This window comes from Grus americana, chromosome 5 (assembly GCF_028858705.1).
Source record: "Grus americana isolate bGruAme1 chromosome 5, bGruAme1.mat, whole genome shotgun sequence".
Classification (NCBI taxonomy): domain Eukaryota; kingdom Metazoa; phylum Chordata; class Aves; order Gruiformes; family Gruidae; genus Grus; species Grus americana.
In genome coordinates this window covers 67,271,777-67,296,938 of record NC_072856.1, presented here as the reverse complement: position 1 = coordinate 67,296,938, position 25,162 = coordinate 67,271,777, and the positions used below count along the sequence as shown (strand labels likewise).

General features: G+C 42.3%; 1 protein-coding gene across 3 annotated transcripts in view; it reads right to left on the bottom strand.

Moving 5' to 3' along the window:
- DDHD1 (DDHD domain containing 1) overlaps positions 1-25,162 on the bottom strand; it is a 64,718-nt gene that overhangs the window by 15,435 nt on the left and 24,121 nt on the right. For all 3 annotated transcript variants that reach the window (XM_054828279.1, XM_054828277.1, XM_054828278.1), the window contains 4 exons: positions 20,449-20,577; positions 18,516-18,663; positions 8,904-9,010; positions 8,648-8,754 (listed from right to left, as the gene is read on the bottom strand). In XM_054828279.1, the coding sequence (XP_054684254.1) occupies positions 8,648-8,754; positions 8,904-9,010; positions 18,516-18,663; positions 20,449-20,577 (491 nt within the window). The remainder of the gene's footprint in view (positions 1-8,647; positions 8,755-8,903; positions 9,011-18,515; positions 18,664-20,448; positions 20,578-25,162) is intronic.

Here is a 25,162-nt window from a genome sequence, read left to right as displayed (position 1 = left end):
GAAACTGCAAATCATTCCCTTGTTAGCAACAGGAAATTAAAGCTACAGAACATGTAATTTGAACATGATTTTTCAAGAGCCTGAATCATTACTGAATATAAATATGAATGGCACTAGGACTGTCAGTGTTTGATACACATTTTGCTGAGCGAGAATCCACACATCAAACATCACATTAACAAAGCCTTGCAAAAGTTTGGAGAAATAAGTATCATCATTCCCATTTTCCAGCCTTTTTGACTGTGATGCTGCCTATTCTTGCATTTGGCTCTATACAGACTTTGGGCACTACTTTCACACATGAACAAACAGGCAGAGGTTTTAGCAAGAGCTGGAGCTGAAAATAGAAATCATGACTAGCTTTGGCTGGTTGGCATTTTCTCCATTTAAAAAGGTTTTGATTAAAACCAGAACAAAATAGCAGAGATCTGTTGAAATCAAAGCAGTTTGGGATTCCTGCCAGGAGCTCAGTGAAATGAGGGAGCGCTGCTCTCCAGCAGTTTGTGTTGGTGGCTGCCGAGGTACCCTCCAAGGGAGCCAACGCACATCGTCCTGCCGTCAGGGACCTCAGCAGGGAGCCCAGGACCCCCAGCCACCCAGGAGATGCTCTGGATGGAGCACTGGCTTCAGGTTTCAGAGCCAGCAGCGTAAAAATGCCAAGCAAACTAGTGCCGGACTCATCCCAGCTTCCAGCATCCCTGTCAGTACAGCAGTGAGATGAGTAATGCCATCTCGTTTTAAAAAAAAAACCTAAATGAGCTGTATTAATATATATCAGGGTCGTCAAGTTTCTCCTCTGGTGGGAAAAGATGCACAACAACTCAAACCCTTGGTTTCTTGTTGCACAAAAGCTATTGCTCCCACTGTCCTGCCCAATGTGCTCAACAGCCCTGTACCCTACTCTCTGTATCCTATTTCCCTGGAAAAGCAGCTGTCTTCCAGGAAGAAGGATATTACGTCAGTCTCCCCCCACAGTGAGTAAGTAATTTTCTGGCATCATGGCATTTCATTACAAAGGTCTTGTTCTCTCACAATCTGGGGGCATAAAACAGAATATTCTTGGAAAGTTCTGGTTGGACATTGAGTCCAACCCTGTTTGTCCTGCTCCTTAAAAACATGCTGTTACTGAGAAGTTAGGCAAAAACATGGACAGCAACTAAGAAACTGTGCATGGATTTCCAAATAATTGCATATTTGGAAGTCTGTGGATGAGATTCAACTAGATCATCTGATGGAGATTGTTTCTAAACTCCAAATCACTGGTGACCTAACTTAGTTGTAGAGCAGAAGGTCGGCTGGAGTAAAGCCTCCAGATTTTCAGGCACTAGGAATGGTCTGGTTTGCTGCTATGGCAAAACCAGAAGCCCTCCACTTGCAGCGAGTGCTTATAGATGTTTGCGTCTCGCCAACAGTTCGTATTGGTACTCAGATTAAAAACTGAACCTTTTGGTATATAGCAAGAAAAGGAAGAAAAAAAAAATAAAGGAAAAGAAAAAGCAGATTAATTTTAAGTCCCAGATAAAAAATGATTTCGCTAAGCAGTATATAAAGTTAATATTTAATCCTGATTGGCTTTCTTAGTCTCTAAAAGCATACAATATCCTAACCTGTAAAACAGAAACTTTGTTTGAAAAAGGCTTTAAGTCCAGCATGTGTAACATGAAGTGCTTTCAAATCTCCTTTGTAGGCACAGCCTGGTATGTGTCCTAACACTCCATATACAAATACCTTCTATAAACACCAATAGTCTTTATTTTTGTTAAAATCAGTGACTTTTTCCATTGGAATTAAGCATGAAAAATATAACTACCTATCAAATTTTCTCTTCTAAATGGCATCACTTTAACTAAACCCAACTTTTTAAGAGCTGAGGTTTGGGTTTTTTATTCTCAGCTTGTCTTTTTGCTCACGCAGAGCTTGCTGACAGCTTCTCCTGCTCTCACTGCACCTCCATCCAATGACTTCCCCATCAAGGGAGCCCCTTCCCCACTGGTTTCCCCAGTGCTTCTGCCAACCCCAAGCCCCAGCGCCTGCCGATCCATGCGATCTATTATGTGCTTAGGAAGCACTTGCTGTTTCCATCTGAAAACAGGAAAGCAGGAATCATCCAGGGAAAAAAAAAAAAAAAAAGTGGACTTGTGGAATGCAACGCGACCAGACCCCCCCTACCAACCTTTCCATCTTGCCTCTTCCCTCCCAGTTCCCACCTCATTTTGGGGACAGCGGGACCGAACTTTCACAAAGAGCCGTTTCTGCAGCCCCCGCAGCAGTGCTGCTCTTTGGCAGCCCCCAGCACGGCTTTCAGTACAGCTTTCCCCACAAAAAGGCCAGAGTTTCCTTGAGCTGCTGCCCAACCCCTATTACCATCTCCTAAGGCTTCTCCCACAGACTAAACAAGCTCAACTATCTCACAAAAGACTAAATGTGGCAGCAGTGGACTGAATCCTTTTTCCCACACCCCCCCCCGCCCCGTGCAGCTGCTCCCACAAACCCTGCTTGCTGCTCTGACTGCTAATCCGCCGGCTGCTGCGCTCTGCTTCGTTACCCTAAGCTCTTCCACTGAAACGCAGCACGCTTACATGTCTCTTACCGAAGAGATCAAACCACCGTAAGAAAGGGAACACTTCCTATTTCTTCGAAAAATAGCCACAGAAAATGCCTTCCTCCCAGACGACCTTTCTACCACAGCATTAGTTTAGCTTCAGCCTGAGGACACTGCAATATTTTAAAGAAAAGTAGAGAAAATTTTCCAGTGTTTCTATTTCCTTCCCCAGAAAAGTCCTTTCTCCTTGCTCTGATTTTTAGGGAAAAATTTCACCTTTCACAGACCAGTTGTTTCAGTGCAAAAGCTTACTGCAGGATTAAAATGCTACACACCTTGTAGATGTACCACTGCAAATACTCATAAATACCCAGAGAAAACGAAATACAAATAAAGCAGGACTTTGCAATGGCTGAAGCCTTTCCAAGACTGATTTTATGGCAAGTCGTAATCAGGCACATGAAGCACCCCACGATTACAGGCTGGGGAGAGAGCCCTTATGTACTATTAAATTTTCAGACCTGCTCAACACCAGCACAGACACTCGAGACAGAGCCTTTGATACAGTTTGACAGAGCAGCATCCAAGAAGTGGATGCATTCCCTCCATGTTCCAGTCTGGTCCCAAAGGGCAAGGGAGAGATTTGATGTCCAGCAGTCAAAGATCTCAGCAAAACAGGGTGAATGGAGAAAAAACGTCACCGGACAACTCAGCAGATGTGGAAGGGTGCTGTTCCCCTGTGAAGATCTTTTGGAAATGTGTTTCATTTTTGCTTCATGAAGACTGATTACTAGTTGCCTGAAGCTCCCTTTATCAGCTGAAGTTTTGCCAATAAATCTTCCACGCAGGAAACTCAAGCCCACAGGATCAAGTTGCCGAGAAGTCATCAGCTTATATTCTGCCAAAGTGAGGTTAAACGCTCTATGCCCTTCACAAACCAAATTAAAGGCAGAGTAAGGAATGGTCTTTCTGCGCATTGACGGAGAGCCAGTGTGACAGCCGTGCAATTCGAGGGGAAGCCAAAAACCAGCCTGTCGACCAAGGAACGGGTTGCTGGACCTGATCAGGTCAAAAATCCCCTTTGCTTTCCATTTACTTGCCTGCTTGGTGTATGGCTTCCAAGAAGCGAAAAAACCCCAGCCCATTCCACCAGTTCAGGAATCCTGCTGGCAAGGGCATGTGGTTTATAAAGACAAGGGCATGTGATTTATAAAGACAAGACGGGAGTGCGAGTCAGATGAGAGATGCCACCGTCATCTCAGGCAGAAGAAGGAGCTGCGGTAAGGCTGGTGATAAGATCAGAAGGATAATGTCTCTAATCACCTCTTGGGTATTAAGGGAGGCCTGAACTGCTGGATCATGATGGGGAGCAAGTAACCGTGTAAGCAGTGAAACATCCAGAGCTGCTGTCTGTCTCGGCTGAAACCCTTTTGTGCTGAACATTAACAGCAGCCTGTGCTGAGCTGGGAAAAAAACCAAACCTCTAAATCCCTGGCACCAGCATCCAAACCAGCTGTTCATTCCTCCTCTGATGCAAAAGAAGCCTTGTGAGACACCAGCGTAAAAAAGCACGCCTGTTCCTTGCACAGCAGAAGGAAGTCGGTTGTGTGTGTGGTGGACAAACACCTCCTGGACCTACACCAAGGAGATCCAGGCAGGAGGAAGAACTTCACCCCCTTGCCCGTTCTAGCGAGCACATCACTGGGGTCAAAGTGGCTTTTCAGTGCATGATAAAAGGACCAGGGTAGAAAATGACATTCTCCCCTCAATATCCAGGAAATGAGTTTTTTTTCAAGAAAACAAGGAGTACAAAACCCCCGGGCTGGCACCCTGAGCACAGAAGTAATGCAGAGCTTGCGCTGCTCTTGCTCAAATCCTCAGTGACCCACTCGCTGCCAAAACGTGGATACAGCACTCCAGTCCCAACCCCTTTGATCTGGCAAAGCCAACAAAAACACTTGTTCTTCTCTTGGGCTCTGGTGATTGCCCTCTTCTGAGACTGCTCTCAGCTCTGACCACCCCCTTGCTGTAATTTCCTCTCTCTGCCATCTCCACAGGACCCTCATCCACTGGACAGTCTTCTCACATGAACAGCTTGAAGCCCAAGAGGGAAAAAAAAAAAAAATGACAGCTACATATGAAAAGGGAGTGCAGGAAATGTGACCTCTGCACCCCCTCCAGCTTGAATAGCACGACTGTTTTAGTAGGCTTCGTGGGAAAGGAATTTTAAGGAGATCTGAGGAACAGCGAGTTTTGCAAGCGGCTCCCTCCAAATGTCAAGAGAACTTCAGGAGAGAGTACAAACTCATTTGAAATTCAGCAAGCAGGCAGTAAGAAGGTGTGTGAGCCAACCAGAGGTAGAAGAAGGTCCTTAAAAGCCAACAAAAGATCTGCAGCTCAAGGATGGATTGTAAAGGACCACGAAAGCAAAGACAAGGAGTGTTTGCTTCATGTGAACCAGAAGAACGTGCCAGCACACAGCGCAGAGATGGCGAGGCTGCTGACCCCCCAGAATACAACGGTTGTCACGCTCCCTGATGGCATCTCCGAGGGATGCCAGAAGAGCGTCACAACAACAGATGAGAGGCCAGAACAAGACTTAGCAGTGTGAACAGGCAGGAACGGCTGCGTGCCTTAGTGACGTTACAGAAAAAGATCTGTGGATCTGCCCAGACCTGAGTCTCTCTCCCAGTACCCCTCTTTCTGTTGAAAAGCTGAGTCTAACCCATTTCTAACCAAGTCACTGTGTTCAAGACTAAGTTTAGGTTCAGGCAGCTCCAGTAACCTATCACTTTATGAAGCTGAGAATACATTCAAGAACAATCAAATGAATTAAGCAAGCCATGAAAGCGCTGCCAAGCAGCTCCTTGACTATTAGGTTCAACAGAATAAGCAAAACCAGTGCTGAAACAGTCTCAGTTAAATATTATCTGCTTCATTTCCCTCTTGTTTTCAAACACACATAAAACACTTGCCTTTTATTGCTGAAAGGAGCAACTAATCTTCTGAGGCTACTGCAATATTTGCACTAAATCTTCAGAGATCTTGGGATGACGGATGTAAATAGTATTTATCCTGTACTAAAGGCATTTTCTGCCAAGACACGTATCAATAATTTACAGAATTACAATTAGCCTGCAAGTAAGTACAGTGAAGATCAGTAAAATAAGCACTTAACAATATAACGAAGGTGACAACGCTAAATTTACTATGCATCAATTCGCCTTTTTAATCTCTGTTACAGGCATTTATTATTAAAGAAATATGAAGGTACGGTGACACTGATGTGAAACCGAGTCATGCACTGAAGACACTAAAACTCAAGGTTACGTTACCACAGATGGCACTAGCAAGGTCAGAAATAAAAGTTTGAAACGATTCATTTAGAAATAGGGCCGTGTGCATCAAAATACCAATTTATTGTTTTTCCTTATTATCTGTGTAACGTTTAAAGAGGGATTCTGTTTTACTCATCGTGGAGCGCTGTACAGACGAGGACCCTTGCAGCCACGCACACACGCCGCCGCTCAATCCTTTGGCTGCAGCCATCCTCCAGACTGAGCTCTGAGACCAGACTGAGATGTTCATAGGGCTGTAACTGAATTATTAACTCCTGTCTGGTATCCCATTACACGTCAGAAGTCAGAGGCACCTTTTGGATATTCTCCTGCCGCACTGCAGAAGAAACAATACTTGAAACCAGAGAGGGGGTCACCCACCACGCTCCCGTAACGCTTAGCAGAGCAATCCAGCTGCATCTGAAACGGCTCGCTGCTATCTCAGGTGAAAGCCAAAACGACGTGGCTTTTCGCCCCCCGAAAGAAGATAGTGGCTACCCACTCGCAAATCCCTTATCAAGTCATTTAAAGAGTGGTCAAAACCTTTAAAGAAGCAGTTACGTTACTTCTAGATGTGGGGAAAATCCTTGGAGGTAGAAAGAAAATTCGTATCAAAGGACTGTTGAGTGCTGGCAGGTGAACGGCAGCTTTACTCTTCTCCAGGCTGAACTCACTGCGCTGCCCATTTATTTCACAGAGGCACAGTAAAGTTTAATTAGCTCCTTTTGGGATACTTTTAGGATTTCTGGATGGAAAGCATTAGGAGTGCCCACAAGTACACAAAGAACTGGGTCAGTGTTATGAAGTGGCGAGCAGGAATACTAGCTCTGAGAAACTTCTGAATACGTGAAGACAAGGCTCATTTCTGAGCTGGAATGAGCACTCGGAGCAAAGTGCCCCAAAACAGCTCCACACTGAACATGGGAAAAAACCCAACTGTTATTCCAAAAGAATGCTCAACTTGATACTATTGTGTTTAAACTCTGCAAAGTTAGGTCACAGAAAATTAAATGGAATAAGGAAGTGTAACAAAAAAAACAACCCAACCCAACGCCAAACCAAAGGCAAAATGAAAGGTGAAAAAATATACAAAAACTATTGAATGACTATGAGCTTTACCCAGCTCCTAACCAAAGGAGTAGAACCAAACAAGAACTCACATCCCTGACAACTCACAGCCGGAACATGAACTCCGTACCTGAATAAACCACCAGAAAACCTGCATCCCAAACCTTTCATCTGCAATGTCAAAGACACATTTCAGAAACCTGTTCTTCAAGATTTTAACATTTCATTTGTTAAAGCTTTTTCTTTTTTGGACAAATACTTGCAATTCAAATTGTACAACTTTGCTTTGAGAAAATTGTAAGATTTATCAATGCAGTGTGAATATGATAACGATCAACTTGCTGCAAACATTTCAAGAAAATGAAACAGCACGCTCATTTTATTTGTCAATTCTTGTACTTGAGGGATGGTGATATACCTGTAAAACTACAGTTCTAGTGAGCAATGAATTAAATTTTTCATGCATTGCTGGCCAGCACACCTGAACTTTACTCGCTAATCCATTTCCCATAAGACGCCCACAGACATGCCAAGCCTCTAATGCAGTTAAAAAAAATAAAAATAATAATAAAAAAATATCTATTTTAAAGCTGCCAGAGAAGTTTTCATCGCTTGCCACAAAAGCTCACGCTGGCCTCAGGTCCACAGCAGACAGAAACCTGATACAGTGGAGAACCCAGGAGCCCTGAATAATAAACTTTGCATTACTGAGCAACAAGAGAGGTACAGCTTTCAGTACACCTATTGCTCCTGTTGGAAGCTTCAAAGGCTCATAGCGATCTCCCCACCATTGCTCCTACCAGGAACAGAACTATTATTAGGTAGTTCAGGGTTTAAAATTATATTGTCTGTCTGAAGGACTTATACATATCTCATTTTAGTGAAAGGTACATCAAATCCACAGGTAAACTTTGAAAATCTCTCCTCTCCCTGCTCTCGTCTAACCATGCACAGGCTGCAAAATGATTACCATTACTCCATACCTAACGTAGTCAATACAGAAAACCCCCTACGATTTCTATAGAAACTAATCCTAAAACATCCCCGCCGCAGGGGTTTCCAGGAAGCGTGACACACAAAGGATGCTATCAGGGTGAGGCACTCTGTATGTTTTACAGGCTACTTCATCATTTATTCAAGGCTTTTACCCTCTGATTAATGCACAGACTAAAGCACACATGTGCCTACACAGACGTGGCAAAGTAAGATTCCACTACAGGAACAGGTAACTGAAGGCCGTCTTGTTTTTCCTGCAAGGCAAGTGTACACAAACACATTAAAACTGGCTTGGGCATGTTTACACATGCTGCCATCCCATCCGGCACAAACAAAATGACAAATATCCACAGGTTTTGCAAGAGGTATGAAGAATCTCAGCTCTATGGTCTCCCATTGCTCTGAATATGCAGACGCATGAAAATACCGTAAAAAAATTCCCATTTCTAAGCTGCTGATACAGACCCGTCTTAGCCATTTCTGCTCTAAATAAATTACACCGATTACACTTTTTGCTGTTTCTCTACTCCTCTCACTCTTAAAACTCTGTATTTTGATTACTATGGATCACCACTGCATACTTGCAAAGTGTTAGCATTCTTTGTGCAGGGTCTCAGAAGTAAACTTTGCTTACATTCCTACATCCAGTTTGTTTCAGCCCCTATGCCCTGCTTTAGTAAAACTTATATAAAACCACACTTACCTCATCTCTGTAAAGAGGACTCGTATAATACATGATATCCATCGCACTGCTGTTCAGCATATCCCTTAAACCTCGTACTTTATCTGGAGTGATGGAGTCGACAGTGTCTGAAGAAAACAAAAAGAGACTTGAGTTATGTGCAGGAAAATGATAAAATCCAAACAAGGCATGTGCAGAGAACACGGCGTGAAACTTCTGGGGACAATTTTGCAGACTGCAGCTACTGGAACAGCAAAAGAACCAGTAAGTAATGTACCTCCATCGAGGGTAAGTTTTGATCTCCATTCAACCGGAAGAAATTCAACATGCGTTGCAAGGTTGGAAAAATACTTTTCTTCTATTTTTCTTGCAGTATCTCGCATCCTATAAAAAAAAGAAAAAAAGAACATGTTCATGTAAAGACTACTATTAGTGCTGTTATCAAATAAAGCCAGCGCATCCAGGGACAACACATTTCTCCTGGTCAAGTACGGCAATGCGTGCTTACTAACACAGGTCATTACCTAACCTCATGCGTTTGTTATAAAGTACTTAAATTCTCATATAATGAAAAAATTTGCACATTACATGCTCAAAAGAGTTTAAAAAACATCACGTGTATTATAGTATGGGCTTAACAAACCACCTAAATTGAATTGAAAGGTATCTGTTAACTCTGGTGGGTTTGGGGTAGAATGTCACTGAAAATTATTTTACCACTGAATTTTACCACTGCCTTGAAATCTTGAATCCACTGAAATCAACCACTTAGACCAGTACATAAGGAAGGCAATCTAGTGCTTTTCAACACAAAGAAAGCTATTAAAAATATTGCTTGAAAAGTCAGAATTTTAATTTTATGTATCAAATTGGAAGGCTTGAGAGCTCTCAGAGTGAGAAATAGGATTGCTTATTAGTGTTTCAACTTGCAGTGGCAGATGAAGAGGTGAACTGTCCTTTTAAAAGACTTTTCCTTTTTAAAGCGTATCTGAACATGAACACTGAAGCACCTCTCTCAAGAGATTCGAGAAACTTAAAATACCTAAAATCCAAAGTATATCTGACCCTCTCTGTTGTTTGGGAGAGAAGGGGAATAATGATACAGTATATTCTTTTAAAAGCACTACTTTACTAGTATTGTGTGAACGACTGATCAGTAAAACATGAAAATCACCACAAAATTATACAAGATAGCAAAATATCCATGCGTTCCATCAAATACATTCTGCAACCCAACTGAGACAGCGTTATATTTTCCTTTCTTTCCTTAACCCTAATCTTGGGTCCCAATGGCATTCGCATTTTGAAGACGAGCCCGACAACTAAATCTGACCGAGGGGCAGCGAGGCTGGCTTTCCAGCAGCTGGTTCCAAGCATCAGAGGGTTTTTCATTTCTGAGACAAAGCCCAGACTTTCAACACAGTTTGTTTCGCCCCCCCCCCCCCCCCTATTTTCAAAGCAAACCCCCTTTTAATGATTGCTACAACCACAGGCATGATGACATTAATCTCCCATCTGTACTTCTCCCAGTCCAAAGGCGGTTTAGGAAGTTTAACTCCCTAGCTGAGATACTTTTCTTGAATATATTAATGCTCCTCTGTTCTCCTTCAACAGAAATAAGACAGTTTAGCCTAAATCACTACCAACACCTGAGACAGTAATCACTTAAGCTGCTCCATTCGATTAGCAAAACACTGTCTGGACCGACGTGGCGATTCCCTATAGACAACTCTGCCAAACTCCTGTCCTGAGTTTCAGCCCCTGTGAAAACAAAGTCAGCAGTACTCAGCAGGTAGCTGCAAGATGAAGCCAGGAGTTGCCCAAATCTCCTCCGCAAGGTTGCCACCAGAGGTGACGATACAGATAAAAAGGAAAAAAGTATTGACAGAATTTGTTCTTAATCTCCCGGTGTAGCTGTTGTGCCATCACGACGCAGCTTGCTAGCAGGATTTAGGCTGAAGGCAGATGTGTCCGGTGGAACAAACACAGAGGTGAATTTCAGCCATCATCGTCGTCATCTGAGGGCTGCAGAGAGATGTCATGGTGGCTTTGGGCAAAACGCCTTCTACGGTTTTACTTCAGCTGCACAGTGAGAAACACACTTCACGGAGGAAATGGTATGAAAGGCAATGCCTTGCAAAAACATTTTCTACAAAGATAATTAATTCTTCTTCTTCATCATGTTTTCTTCTCCAGTTAAAGCATGTTATGCTACTAAAAAAGCAGATCATCGATGTACCAAATTTTTGAAGCAGGCAGTGAAAACACTTTTCCATAACTGAGACCTACTTTCTGATGAGGAGGGGACAGGGAAAGAAGAAGGGAAAGGGAGAGCATCTTTTACACATTTTCTTCTAAAGCAGTTACTGATGGTCTGACCAAACAGCCAAGAAACGCAACTAATCAGCATCTCTATTTTTAAAGCCTGGTTTGATTGCACTCCTAATCTCCTAGTCTCTAGTCCAACAAAATGGCAGAGGTTTAAGTAAAGCAGAATGTCCGTCCCACGATGAGAAAAAGAAAAAAATCAGCACGAGGATCTGCTTAAATCAGGGCTAATGTAAGGCCTGAACTGACCTAGCCTTGCAAAGCACAGAACAACCCCCTCCACACAACGTGCCTCTAAGGACACAATTATTTGAGAGCCCAACTTCAGCTGCACAGAATTTCTAGATTATCAAGATGATAAAAATTCAGTAAATATAGTAACATCCCTGGAGTCCCCGACTAACCAAAACAAAAACCACACCTGTCTGAACAACATCAGATGAAATTCAGGGACGTAACATCTAAATGAATATTCTTTGGTATTGCCAGGCTTTTTCTGCATGAAGAACGATGGTGGCCAGCTAAGATGAATTCAGAAACAGTAAGTTTAGCAGGAAACCAGCCAAGCAGCAATCTAAAGCTGCTAGGCTTAAAAGTAATAAAAGCCTAAAAACATTGTATGGATAAAGCACAGAATTCTACACAACAGGTATTTCTTTAAGTGAAGGAACCAGTAAATAACTTGATACTAATAGTGCAGAGGAAAACATCCAAACTACTTACACATCAGTAGCAGCTGTAAACATTATGAAAAAAATAGCTAATTGTCATCCCCATCTTCAAATATGACAGCTACAAGGTTTCTTCTTGTTCGAAAGGGTCCAGGTCTTACTAAAACTATTCACAGGCAAACTGACAGAGGATTTTTTTAACTAAGTCTCTTTTCTAAAGCTAAATATATGAGTTCGGGAAAAAAAGTGCAGCCTAGCAATTCTGGCAAAGCTTATGGGAAAAGCTCCAAGTCTCCTCTCCTAAAAGCTGTGCCAGCTTTGTGTCCTCATCCAAAATTTTGAGAAATGCAAAACCTAATTTCACTCAGATCTTGAGGGTTCCCCCCACGTCAGTCCCAAACTTCTTCTCTCTTGTTATTTTACAGCGGCAATGTTGCACCAATCTCCTGGGCACAGGAATCACGGCGGCATTAAAACACACCAGCAGACCAATTCCCAATGCAACACCTCTCATTTACAGCGAATGGCACTGTTCAACATCTCCCACTGATTTTGATCAACAATTTTATAATCTAAAATTCTAATAAAAATTGTGGTGTAATTGCCAAGCAATGTGGCTACGCTCACATCCAAACCCCAGAATATATACCTGCTATACACACGCTTATCTGTTCTGCTATAAAATCTTTTTTCTTTCCTTCTTCTGGCTTTTTAAAAATAAATATCTTGAGCTATTTTATTAGATGGCAAGTCCTTCTACTCACTTGCTAAATTAACACCAACTGAAGTAATAAATCCTCATTTAAACAGGCAGAGAATTCTTCTCCCTTCCAACACAAATGGATGTTGAAATACTGACCCCAGAGCAACAATTACTTAAATCTGTATATCAGAACACATGGTAACAACTAAAATTTATTATTTTCCTAAGGAAAAAAAAATCACTCAGGTGCAAATGCAATGCATACCTTAGAAAGCATTTTGACATATTGCTATATTCCATGCAAGAAGTAATGGCTTGAAATGGATACTTTGAGACTTGCCATAAATAAAATGTGCTTGGCTGCCTTTGATTAAAATAATAAATAATAAAACAATATTTTCACAGATATACATCTTTGCTTAAGCAAGTATATTCTAGAGATATGTCAACATATTTATGATTATTGCTGTGTTATGCTACTAATTTTACTTTTGTGGAGTATTCACAAATACAACATTAAAAAGTGGAGAGCTACAAACAAGTTAGCTTCAGCTAGTTCACAAATTTTATAAAATGGTCTTGATAGCCGGTAACAGCAAAATGCCTGAAGGCATTTTGAAGATGTTACTCATTTTATTCCCAAGTCGTCTCTGCAGACTCTCTTCAGTCAGATGATCCATAGCCAAGAAAAAGGGAAAGGTCTTTAATTTAAAAGGCATTATACCAGCCAACTTCTTACTCTGAACTCTCGATTTAAGAGATAGAGCGATGGAATGTCCCCACAAAAAACCCTAAACTCTCACTACTGCCTGTAAAACCGTGTGGATCCATTAATTACTGGGTTTTGGCCACACAACTGGTAAATTATGCTCTAAAGCATTCCCCAACTGCTGCCACCACCCCAGAACTCCCTCAAACGGAGGGCAGCCCCCGCCGCCTCTTTGAGAAAATACTACCATGAGCTGTTGAGGAAACTCAGGGCTGGCTTAAGCTAAATTTGGTAAGTCAAAGTGAGAGTAGTTGGCATGAGTAATAAAGATCGAGATCTGCTCAAGTCAGAGGAAATGAAAGGGAGGGTGTTTGCAAAAGCGTAGCTGCACCGCAGAAATGCAAACTCAAGTCTTACTCTAGGTAGATCTCAAAGAGCAACTGCAAGACACAAGCAGAAGATCTGCCACTGTTCTTCAGCGATTCACCCGCTCTCAGACCAGAACACATTAAGACCGCTGCTCTAGGACATATGCAGACTCATTTTACTGCCAAAGATGGAAATTCCAGGATACAACCAACGTAAGCACGGTAATGACTCATAATTCATCCTTTTCAGGAATAATGGGACCCTGCATGATCAAAGGAACTCAAGCTGCTTGGTTAGATGAGGATGGGATCCCTGAGACAAGCCTGCGGAGATCCAGGTGCTCCAAGCGCGAGTGCCTCCCCGCCCAGCTCTGCTGTCCAAACAGTGGCAAGGCTGCTCCTTAGTGAGATGCTGGCTCTGGCATAAAGCAGATGAGGCATCCCCGTCCCCGTTGTCATCCCCTGCTTCCTTGCCGCTCGCTCCCATCTTCCAACCAGGGTTCCAGTTTTCTGGACCACCTGCAGCGATCCAGTTTACAACAGCACAATACAGCCGGTCGTGCTGGTGCGGGCAGGGAAAGGGCAGCACCGGGCAGAAATGAGGGCTGGGGGAAGGACGGGAACAACAACAGATCCAGAGATCCATCTAAGTATCTAACAGGCTGTATTACAGCTTCTGTCCAATATGCAGTCATGTGTTAGGTAATTAATAAACGTACACAAAACAGGCTCTTATGAAAGTATTTAATGCCCTGACTATCACCTTTTACCTCTTGGGTTGGACTTCTCATTTAGCTTGCAAGACAAGCTCAAGTTGAAACCTGTAAGACAATTTTTACCATTTGGATACTTAATTTCAGAAGAACATGCAATTATTACCAGCACCAAAGAATGGAAAACAAGCACGTAATGTATTTAATGCAATGTAAGCATTTAAATGGAAAATAAGCAAAACTACCAAATATCTGAAAAGCTAGAAATTATAGGAAAAATTTCACAGGAAATCTTGATTTAAGATTCCAGCAGCACATATTTAATGCACTGACGACCTCTGAGAGGCTCTGCACTCTGTAAGGGCTTGCATACCACTGGAAATTTACCAAAATAGCTATTTTGAAGTAATTATTATAATGGTAATCCACAATTAAAATGCTTTCTAATGGGACTTGCAATAAAAACGGAATTGGTGATGACGGAACGCCAAGATGATGTTGCTTGCGCAGACAGCAATTTTGGTGCTAGGAGCAGCAGCACAGGCAAATCCAATTTTCGGATCAAAACAGGAGATTCAGACAGAGGCAGACAGATACCAGCTTTAGGGTAAGAGCAGCCAAGAAGTTCCACAACATTACAGCTATTATGGAAATACATAATTACTCTATTCAGTTTTCAAGCACAGGAACTGATAAAATTTAGGGGGCCATCCTAAAGGTCTGACCTTTACTTAAGTCAGGTAAAACAAGTGAGGATTTCTCTAAAGACGGTTGGAAACATGGACAGTTACATTCCAAAACTCTATTTAATACATAAAAGGCACCCACCTCTCTCACTCTCACCCATAATCTAGAAGAACAAGTTCAACAAAATCAGAGATTAGGCTTCAATGAAAAAAATATTCCAATTAACAGTATGAAAGTGTGTACAGTAAAATGAAAAGGATATCCCAAAATGATTTCTTTTAAAGTTAACATTGTACCGTATCAGAAACCTAGTAATGCCAGAATACTGTATCTGATGGCAAATAAAAAATCCTCTGATTAAGTACCTTATGCCATAATATCTTAATTTATATTACACAGAAATACTGAATATAATATCTTCTTCCTTAAATAATCATCCCCATGCTACCGAAGCAGCTCCCAGCACATTATTCTGTTCACGTTAGGTCAGCTGAATCACTGTTCCAGCCCGGAGGAGGTACTGTCTCTTCCCAGACGAGTTCTGCAGTTAATATCAGCACTGACAGGAGCAGCTTGTTGTACCAGCTGCCGTGCTACATTTAGGTAATAAATGTGTTTAACTTCACTGTGAAGAAACAAAATCATGTCACATCTACCAAAGATCTGTTCATTCAAGCATCGATAAAAAGCATCTTTTCCATTTACCTACTTACAGGACACCCTGCAACCATAGCGTCTAACCGCATTAACGATTAGATTGAACTCCATTCCTTAATGAAATTAGCACATATAATTTTAAATTACCCTGGAAGCAGAGTTCTGTTTTCACCTCTGTAACCAACAGGATCTGCCTAATGATGCAGATGCATCTCGTGAGCTGCACCAATTTCTTCTCGAGGTGGAAACCTGAGGACAGAGCTTATCAAATGAGCTCTGGTAGGGTCTCTCACCAGCCTGGGTTACAGACAGAGCGTTCCATGTCTGGGTTATAAGCTGTATTTTTGCGCTTTTCTTTCTTTTTATTTCCTTTAGGACCACTTGTTCAAGTGAGGCTAGGTTTTTGTGTTACGAGCCGAAGTGTTGCTCTCACACAGGTCGAAATAAATACAGAAGTTTTATCCCAGGGTGGAATGAACCCCCAAAAAAGCAACAACAAATGTACGTGGCAAAGCCAAATGCACGAGAGATTGTTTTGTGGTAGAGAGGGAAGGCACCTGAGCAAGTATTCCCTTCTGCAGATCCCAGAGTCCCTCCAAGCACCATACCAAGAAACTGCAAGGTGCCGTGGAGTTTGCCTCACCCAACCGGCCTCATCTCCGTTCCCTCCCCATCCGTGTCCCAAAGTCCACAGAGAGTACCGGTGCCACTCTGCAGAGGAACATGTCCTGCAGATGTCCCGGGCCCTAAACCAAAACCAACTTTCTATTTCTAAGGGACACAACACACACCACCTACCCCAAGGTTCCCACCCCACATCACAAGTGACATCCGAGTCCTTCAAGGCTGCACGCAGCCCAAGGCAGCGATGAGCTCTGAGGGCTGAGGGTGCCTTCTACATCTGCTGGTGGTACCCAGGTATCGATGAGGGAAGAAAGGAGTGGTGACACCGACGGGCAGACCTACGGCTTTAAGTTACAGATTTAGCATGGCTGCAACTACAGGTTTCCTCCTAAAGAATGTGCATTTAAAAGGAAAAAAACAAACAAACAAAAAACCCCACATAAGCCTTTTCTCCTTAGCTTCTACTTTAAAGTGTGAATGGTCAAAAAATATTTCTCCTTATCCATCTTATAATTTTTCAAAAGGCAACATTTGACTCCCTGTGTCTCTAATGCAAAAGAATGTAAAAAAACCCCCAAAACCAAACCCACATATATCCCAGATGAAGGTGCTAACAGAAAGTGCTAGTAAGGCTTGTGAGAGCTGCCATTGTGCTGGCCTGGCAGACATTGCTCCTAAAATCTCTTCCTAGAACATATGGGATGTTCCTCACTGATAAGTTTTAAGCTATTAAAAAAAAGACTTCAATCAAAAATGATGCTGTCATTAGCAGATTTTGTACAGAATACACAATTTATGCCAATAATTAGCATTTTAAAAGACTATGCAATACTGTCCGATATTTCTTGAGGATATCAGTGAGATTTACCGAAGCACAAAAAGTCTTGTTTCCCTTTCAGAGAAAAGATTTCACGTCATGGGCTGCCAATTAAAGCAGGACTTCTTATGGAATGAATGCCTATATGCACTGTGTCCTGAGCTGCAGTTAATCCACCCATACAACCCCTGTATGTATGTTCAATGGAAAATGGGGTAGGGAGAAAGAAAAAGCAGAAAACCTTAACGATTCCAAGGTGGAAGTCTTATTTCTCATCACTGTTGAAACAGCAATTTATATTTAGGGTATTTGCATTTCCAGCGTAATTGCATCCTACAAAAAAATTAAGTTTTTACATTTATTTTGGTGAATAACTTCACCTTTTTATCAAGGGCTGTGGATCCCTTTCTCTTTGCTTTTACTTGCTTGCTCTTAAAAACCACGAATAAAAGAGCAGCGAAGTGCCAGAACAAGGGGAGTGGGGGGTAACAGGTTGTTGCTTTGAGACGACAAATGACACAGCAGTGAAATCAAGAGGTCTACTCTTACCACACCACAGGACACAAGAGCGGAACAACGAACTGAATGAACACAAGAGCCTGCTGACACGACGGTAGACACCACAGCGATGGCACAAAGCACTGACCTACGCTGCCATTCCGGATTTAAAGGGAGGGTAACAGAGCTCTTACCAGGCAATCAGCAATCCCAGCTCTACACACGCTTTCACAGGAGCACATCACTATTTCTGTCAATTTTATGGAATGTGGAACTCTTTGGGATACACATACTAAACCATCTGAGCAGTACAGAACTGTAATTAATGTTTTTTTAGCCGCCTCTTTCAGCTAATGAAGCATTCCTTAACACCACCTTGTCCCCTGGGATGCTGTCATCAAGACTTTACAATTTCCTTGTAATATTCAAAAACCTTTCCAGGGACAGCATTCTCAAATAGCTCAGGGGCTTCTCTTCCCATTCACCAGCACCCTAAGTGCCCTTCTGAGTTAGCTCACATGTCAAATCAAAAGCCATCTGCTAACCAGTCTTCACAAAAGATATTTAATGAAAAGATCCGGTAAGCTTTCAATCATGTTTTACTTTTCAACTGGCATCTATGCACAGAACTCCATGACCAGGCTCACTGCGATAGCTTCCGACTGTATGAAGTATCTCTGTCCTGTTAGGAATGCCAACATTCCCGCTAACACCCCGTTTCCCCTCTTACCAGTACGCCCTTCACTCTTCCACTATTCTGACAACCAGCAGGAACAACGGAAACTCCCCGTGATTTTGACCAAATGAAAAATCTCTCCCTGCTCAGCAGTCCCTGACCACAGCTGCTGGAAATTCACTGGCCAATCCCCTAAAACACAAGTTTTGGTCATGAAAACAGAATATATCTTTGCTCTTCTTGTTGTTCTGGCTTGCAGCTGCTCCAAATTAACATAGAAAGTAGCATACCCACGATACAAAAACTAATGACTCAGGGGAAGAGGAGGAGAAGGAAACAGGAAAAGATACAGCTTAAACCACAGGGTCTGCTGTCATTTATAATGTCAGCCTTATATTCAGGCTAGAGTTGGTACTGCAAATATTACGAAGCACTCACATAGCTGTATTTTTGATGATCCTTCCTTGGTCCATTTTCTGCCCAATACCATGCACAACAAACACAATGTGACTAGTTTGTGGTGGCTTGTCTTCTAACGTAGCTTCTTCTACATAGCCTCTATGTAGCCTTGTCCCACTACTTGAAGCTGTAGAAAAAACATTATCCTAGATCAGTTACAGTCTATGAAGTGCAATGGTCTTATATGTTGACAGAAGCTTGACTTTTCTTAGACCAATACATTAAAATATTTTGCAAATAATTATAAAGGAATAGCATGTATTTTTAAATATCTGCAATTTTAAACTCCTGAGAGATTTGAGCAACTAAGTGATATTAATTGTATCAGTCAATGCATTACTAGGCCATTTCCACTGTAAAGATAACTAATTTCAGAAATGTTTTGAAAAACAACTTTTTAGCAAACAGGTGTATAATTGTCCATCCACTTTTACAACACAATACCTTTCTTCTGTGTGTCTGAATCATTAAACTTCCTTATATCTCCACCTTACTCCCATAGCATGGAAGGATCATGGAAATGATCTGGTTACAAAACTGATAAGCTTTCTCATTCCCTCTGACCCAATTAAGACAGCTGGTCGAAAAGCTTTACAATTTTTCATTTTGACGTGGAAAATCTGTTTTATTTCAAGTTGATCCAACCTGAAATTTCCCCATCCATTCTCCAGTTCAGTGGCCAAACCAAAAATCAATTACCCAGGGCAAATCTGGATATTTTCTTGCCATCGGCTTGAGAAACCCACTGGCACAGCGTGTCTCCATCCCCCTCTAGTGACAGACCCACAGAGAGGACCACAGCCTTGCACGAGCAGTAGCTGTGCGTGAATCCAGCAACCCCTTCAGACGGCCACGTAGGCGAAGGCAGCATTGCTCCCCGCCACAAAAACCGAAACAAGCAACTTGGTTTGTTTTTAAGGAGGAAGAAAACACTACGGGCAGATTTTACACAGGACAGGTTTTGTTTAACAAGTGGGATTTTACTTGGTATTTCTCCCCCAAAATTGTTTAGGAGCTATCTATCTCACTTATTATTTATTATATGCTATCCAAATCATGTTCTGGATACAGAATGCTTCATTTCTTCTGGAACTGAAGCACTGAATTATATTAATTCTCGGCAAACATTAATTATCTACCCAAGAGCCCTGTGGAGTAAGAGGGCATTAATTACAGGACAGAGGCATGGCGATTAAAGCCAAACCTATTACCTGCTCTTGTCTCTTCAGAGACCAAGGAACAAACCAGATGTGTATGTTCCTGTTTTTGTAGTTGCTCAGCACTGCATAGGAGCACCACGACAGCGAGGACAAGTTCCAATTTTCTAGGTTGGCAATAATCTGCCTTTTGCTTGAGGCACCCCATCCTCTCTTCCAACCATCTCAGCCTCCCCGGCTTTATGACTGGTAGTTTTGAGCTGAAATGAGCCTGGATTCCTACTGAAAACAATTTCTGACTAAATGCTTCACCCCTCCTCTCACTTCATATGTCTGTTTAATGAACTGAAAAAAAAGCAAGAGCTGGCGAGAGGGGAAGGTATGATCACGTATTTAAGGAATGCATCACAGTACGCAAGGACGCAGCAGTGAAGTTAAGGTTGCAAAGGGAACTGTAATTCTTATTTCGTAGCTAGACTGCCACTGTCATATTTTTGTATACTTATTATGTAATGCTAACTGCTGCATCCAAAATAATAATAAAATATGTAATAAAAATAAGTCATGGCCTATTTACATCTAGTTTCAATTATGTACAACAACCTAAGGACCCTAATATACTCTTCTGTAAAAACTGCAACGGCCAAAGCGGGCTAGTCACATATTAAAACTTCAAACTCAAAATCTCCTTCTAGTGTTAAAGTAACAAAATACTGGTATTTACAATATTCTTTACAAACTCTGAGAAATATTACCTTTGGAAAACCCCAACTTTTGTGTAACAGTTCTTGCAATTTTAGATGTTGTTGCATCACTGTACAGATACACTTCATCCACACTGTGCCAGTCCACATGGTTGCGACTCAACTTTAGACTATGAATAGCTGCAGCAAAAAGGAACAATATTTAATTTAGATGGGTAAGAGGGAAAAAAAAAGCCTCTTCAAACACAGAGAGAGAAGAGTAATTTATACATAGGTTAAAATCTAGAGCTCCATTATACCTAAATCCATATTACTTCTTACCTTGAAAAGTTTTTTTTTACATTTAGGATTAATCTGACCAGGACAAGCAGCAGTCTGGAGACCACCTCAGAGGACATTTCACATCATTCTCCTCCCATCCTCATTTTGGGATGGTAGGTTTCCAAAATATTCCCTTAGCTGAAAACAAAAACCAAGGGGGGCAGGGGGATGCATCCTGAAATACTACAGGTCGGTGTGATGACCAGGTGGCTGCCCCATGCACTCTCATCACAAGAAAAAAAAGCAATTTCACTCCTATCTTCTCTCTCCTGTGTCTGTACAGCAAGATCCCTGGTTCTGACTGAATGCTGCAGTAACTCAGAGGCTTTTCAAGGCTCCGTTACTAGAAGGCTCCATTGCACTTCTGTTCTTTCAGAAATATCTAGGAGCTGGAAATGCAGTTCAATGAGAAAGCCTCTGAATGAGTAATTTCTGGCACAGAACAGAATCTAGCTCTTTCAAAAGCCACTAAGGAGCTCTAAGGTTTTTTTCTGCTGTTATTGTGTTTTCCAGATTTGGAACTGATTGAGCTCTGGGACCAACCTCATGACACACTGCCTGATTGTCAGGATTAAGCGCAGCAGGCATGTTATAATGCAAATCAGAATCTCTCATCTATGGCTTGGAGCTCCTTGTGTGAGCAAAGCATTACCACAGCTGTATTACTAGGAATTCAGATTTCACCTAAGTCTGGGAACCTGCTGCTTAGGTCTCATCTAATATGGGATATGCAAGATTTGGAGAGCCGACAACAGCAATAGCCCTGTGACAAAAAAAAGTCACTGTCATTGGTCTTGCTAAAAATTCCAAAGTAATGGAAAACACCCAGAGGGGTTGTTTTGGTTTGGGATTTTTCCATAACAAGCGGAGCACGAACCTGAAGCCCTACTTGAAGCCACTCAAATGAATTTTTAATATTCTCCTAAAATCATTCTGAGAAAGCCTGAGCCATCATGATTTCACGTTTTAAGTCTGCTACAGCACAAACCACATTAAGCTAGATGTCCTGACCTTTCTCCTGTAGTATTTTTTGTTTCTTTGCCAAGGCAGATAGACCTGACAGTCTGATGAAAAACTACATGAAGTCTGTAAGAAACAAGGGGGTTAGAAAAGGATTACCCCTTCTGTTATAGTAAACAACTAATTCACAAAAAATAACTACAAAAATAACTACAACTATATTGCTATTTTACACTGACAGAGCAAGAACGGGAAAGGAAGTAAGCCCAACGTTGAAGAGCAGACATGTCAGCTTAGGCTAACGACTGGCCAGAGCAAGAAGCAGTCTAGTGAGAACTCCATGAGCATGTTTTCATAAACATCCCTGCAGGCACAGAGATGAGTCCATGCCCAGAAATCTCAATTTAGAACTGAAGAAGGAAAGGAAAGTCCCAGCAAAACTTCCTCCTTCAGACTTGGAGACAATGCAACAGAGACTGTGGTGTCCTGAGACAGGCACGTAGTGCAGTGGCAAAGGCAAGGGATCTCCTTGCAGATGGCTCTGCAGTCTCCTCCATCCTCAAATCCATGACCAGTGTAGACTTTTTACGCATTGTCTAGCAGAGCTGTTCCACCTGCATTCTGTGAAATCCCTTTCACAGTATGTTCCTGGGAAAACTGTGAGACGAGGGCTGGAAGCTCTCTCTTTGGAGAGTTGGTGCTCAAGGTCCAAAGCGTGCAGAGTAAGAGACGGAAAGATCCATGGCCGAGTCACTTGTTACCACTGGAAGAATAGAGTTTTGGGAGGAATGATCCTCAAAGTCTTTCTGGAATCAAGTCCAGCCTTTCTACTGGAAAAAAATATACGGAAAGAGGTAGATTTTCCCCATGCTGCATGAATTATTTTCACTTGGGAAGAACAAATTCCTAACTTTTACTCTTATGGTATTCTTTAAGAAAAATGTACGTGGAAGGACATATCCAAATCAACTACAAGACATGCATGCACTGAAGAACTGCAAATGAAATACCCAACACTATTTCTCTGCATATTTAGTAAGGCCTTCAAAAGAGAATCTGAAAAATTTGGTCTACTATTAATATAAGCACTATGTGAAACTACCAGTAATCTTCAGTATGGCCATACTTGTCTCTTGACAACAGAGTAACTTACCTCTCTGAGATGTGTCGTTAACATACACGTAGCAGTCAAGCTCAGATATATTTTTTACAGCACTTGGACTATACACCCTTCCTTTCCTTTCTATACACCCAGTGGGAAAAAATAGAAAAAAAAAAAGGGGGGGGGGAAAGCATGTTTGTTTGCTCTTGCTTCTCAGTTTTCCTTTAACTAGAAATTACCAGGAGGTTTTATGGAAGCGGCAGGATCCAGAACATGCACATGGACAATGCTTTTCAGAGAATCTACCAGTTTGCCAGTAAGACGATAAATTTTACAACTTTAATTGACATATTTACATTTTATTTTGCATCACTCAGTAAATTTTCTTTGCAAACACATTCACCGCTTTGCTTTTGAGCGTCTGTCCAAGCACACACTCCAGAGCAAAGTCCAAACCAGCAGTGGAGACTCAATCACTGAAACACAGTGGCTGTGGGTCATTTCAAAGGCACCATGCACTCCAGTGCAGTATTTTGCACAAGTGTGGATAACACTTCCAAGGTGTCTTATCTTACCAACCAGGAGTAGACACATTCCTTTAAAAGTTAGTATGAGTCATCTGGGTCAAAACTAACAAAGCTGGGTGCTCCACCTTGGCACTGTTTTGAAATCCCATGGGATGCACTGTTTAAAAAGTTTGCTTGAGGATCAACGCACCCATTCCACAGACCAACACGCTTCTTTTACTGAGGTGGGGTGAGATTTTGTCTCCCCTTTTTTTAATTTATATAAACATTGGGATGTCTGTTCATCTCAGACCCTGGATGTGATGTCCGCCAGTGGAACAGAAATCCTGTAATAAGGGAAAATCTATCACCCTGAGCTCCAGGCCCTCTTGGTGTGCAAGAATACGAGTCCAGAGGAGGCCACGAAGCTGATCAGAGGGCTGGAGCACCTTTCCTATGAGGACAGGCTGAGAGAGTTGGGATTGTTCAGCCTGGAGAACAGAAGGCTCTGGGGAGATCTAATTGCAGCTTACCAGTACCTGAAGAGGCCTACAGGAAAGCTGGAGAGGGACTGTTTATCAGGGAGTGTAGTGACAGGACAAGGGGTAATGGGTTTAAGCTGAAGGAGGGTCGATTTAGATTAGATGTTAGAAATAAATTCTTTACTGTTAGAGTGGTGAGGCACTGGAACAGGTTGCCCAGAGAGGTTGTGGAGGCCCCATCCCTGGAAGTGTTCAAGGCCAGGTTGGATGAGGCTTTGGGCAACGTGGGCTAGTGGAGGGTGTCCCTGCCCATGGCAGGGGGGTTGGAACTAGATGATCTTTAAGGTCCCTTCCAACCCAAACCATTCTATGATTCTATGAATACCCCTTCAAAATAGGGGTAACACCCCACTTGATAACTACTGTTGTGCTTCCTCTATCCTTACTTAAGCATCTGTCCCAGCGATGACAATGTCTGGGGAGAGAAAAATGGTACATCCTTGCAGATTTGCTTGGCAGAAACCCAAGTGAGAGAAGAGCTGCCTAGCTGAGACCAGTCACAGGGATAAATGATCCACAAGCCATGTGTACACACATATTTAGGCAGAGAGAGTGGTTCTCTGTCATTATGCACAGGAGATACTATTTAGGTAAAAGAACCCCACAACCTGTAATAAGGTACCCCTTCACGAGGGCCAACACTGCACAGAGGACTGTGAAGAGATTCTCAAGACTCTCAAGAGGCCAACCAAAAGGAGCTTCTGCTGCTGACAGTACCAGGGTATGTTAATAGTGAGGCAGGGAACAAAGAAAGTGTCTTTGGAGAGGATTTGATAGCAGTCTGAAAATAAGCATCCTTAAAAAAAAGAAATCAAAATATGCAAACCGTGCTTTCCAGGTGTGGGATAACAAGGGCTGCCATTGCTGTTTTGAAATTGAAGACGAGGAAGAGAAAGTTGTGTTTTCCTGAAGATGATGAGATAACATGATTTACATTCTCTTTGCAGAACAAATGGTGACTGTGCTACAAACCTCTTGCATGCTGCAGAGGTGGTCAAACTGACATCTCAGGAGCTTTTCATACCAAGAGATGTCTCGGAGTGTCAGGAAGTCACCAAGGCATGTCGTAGCATGGCTGAGGAAGCCAAGACGCAGAATTCAGATTAGGCACTGGGTATGGTTCAGGGGAATGCTCTTCGTGTTCACTCCGCTGCCTTCTGGGTCCTTCAGAAGCACGCTTGCTACGTTTGTGGATTCTCTCCAGGGCACTGGGCTAGAATGCTGCTGAGCTTCACTGAGATCTGACTGTGCCTACAGCATCTCTGAACGTCAGGCACAGAAGATGAAGGGTCTCCAGTAAAACGATGAGACAGGAATCTCCCCCTGGACCAGAT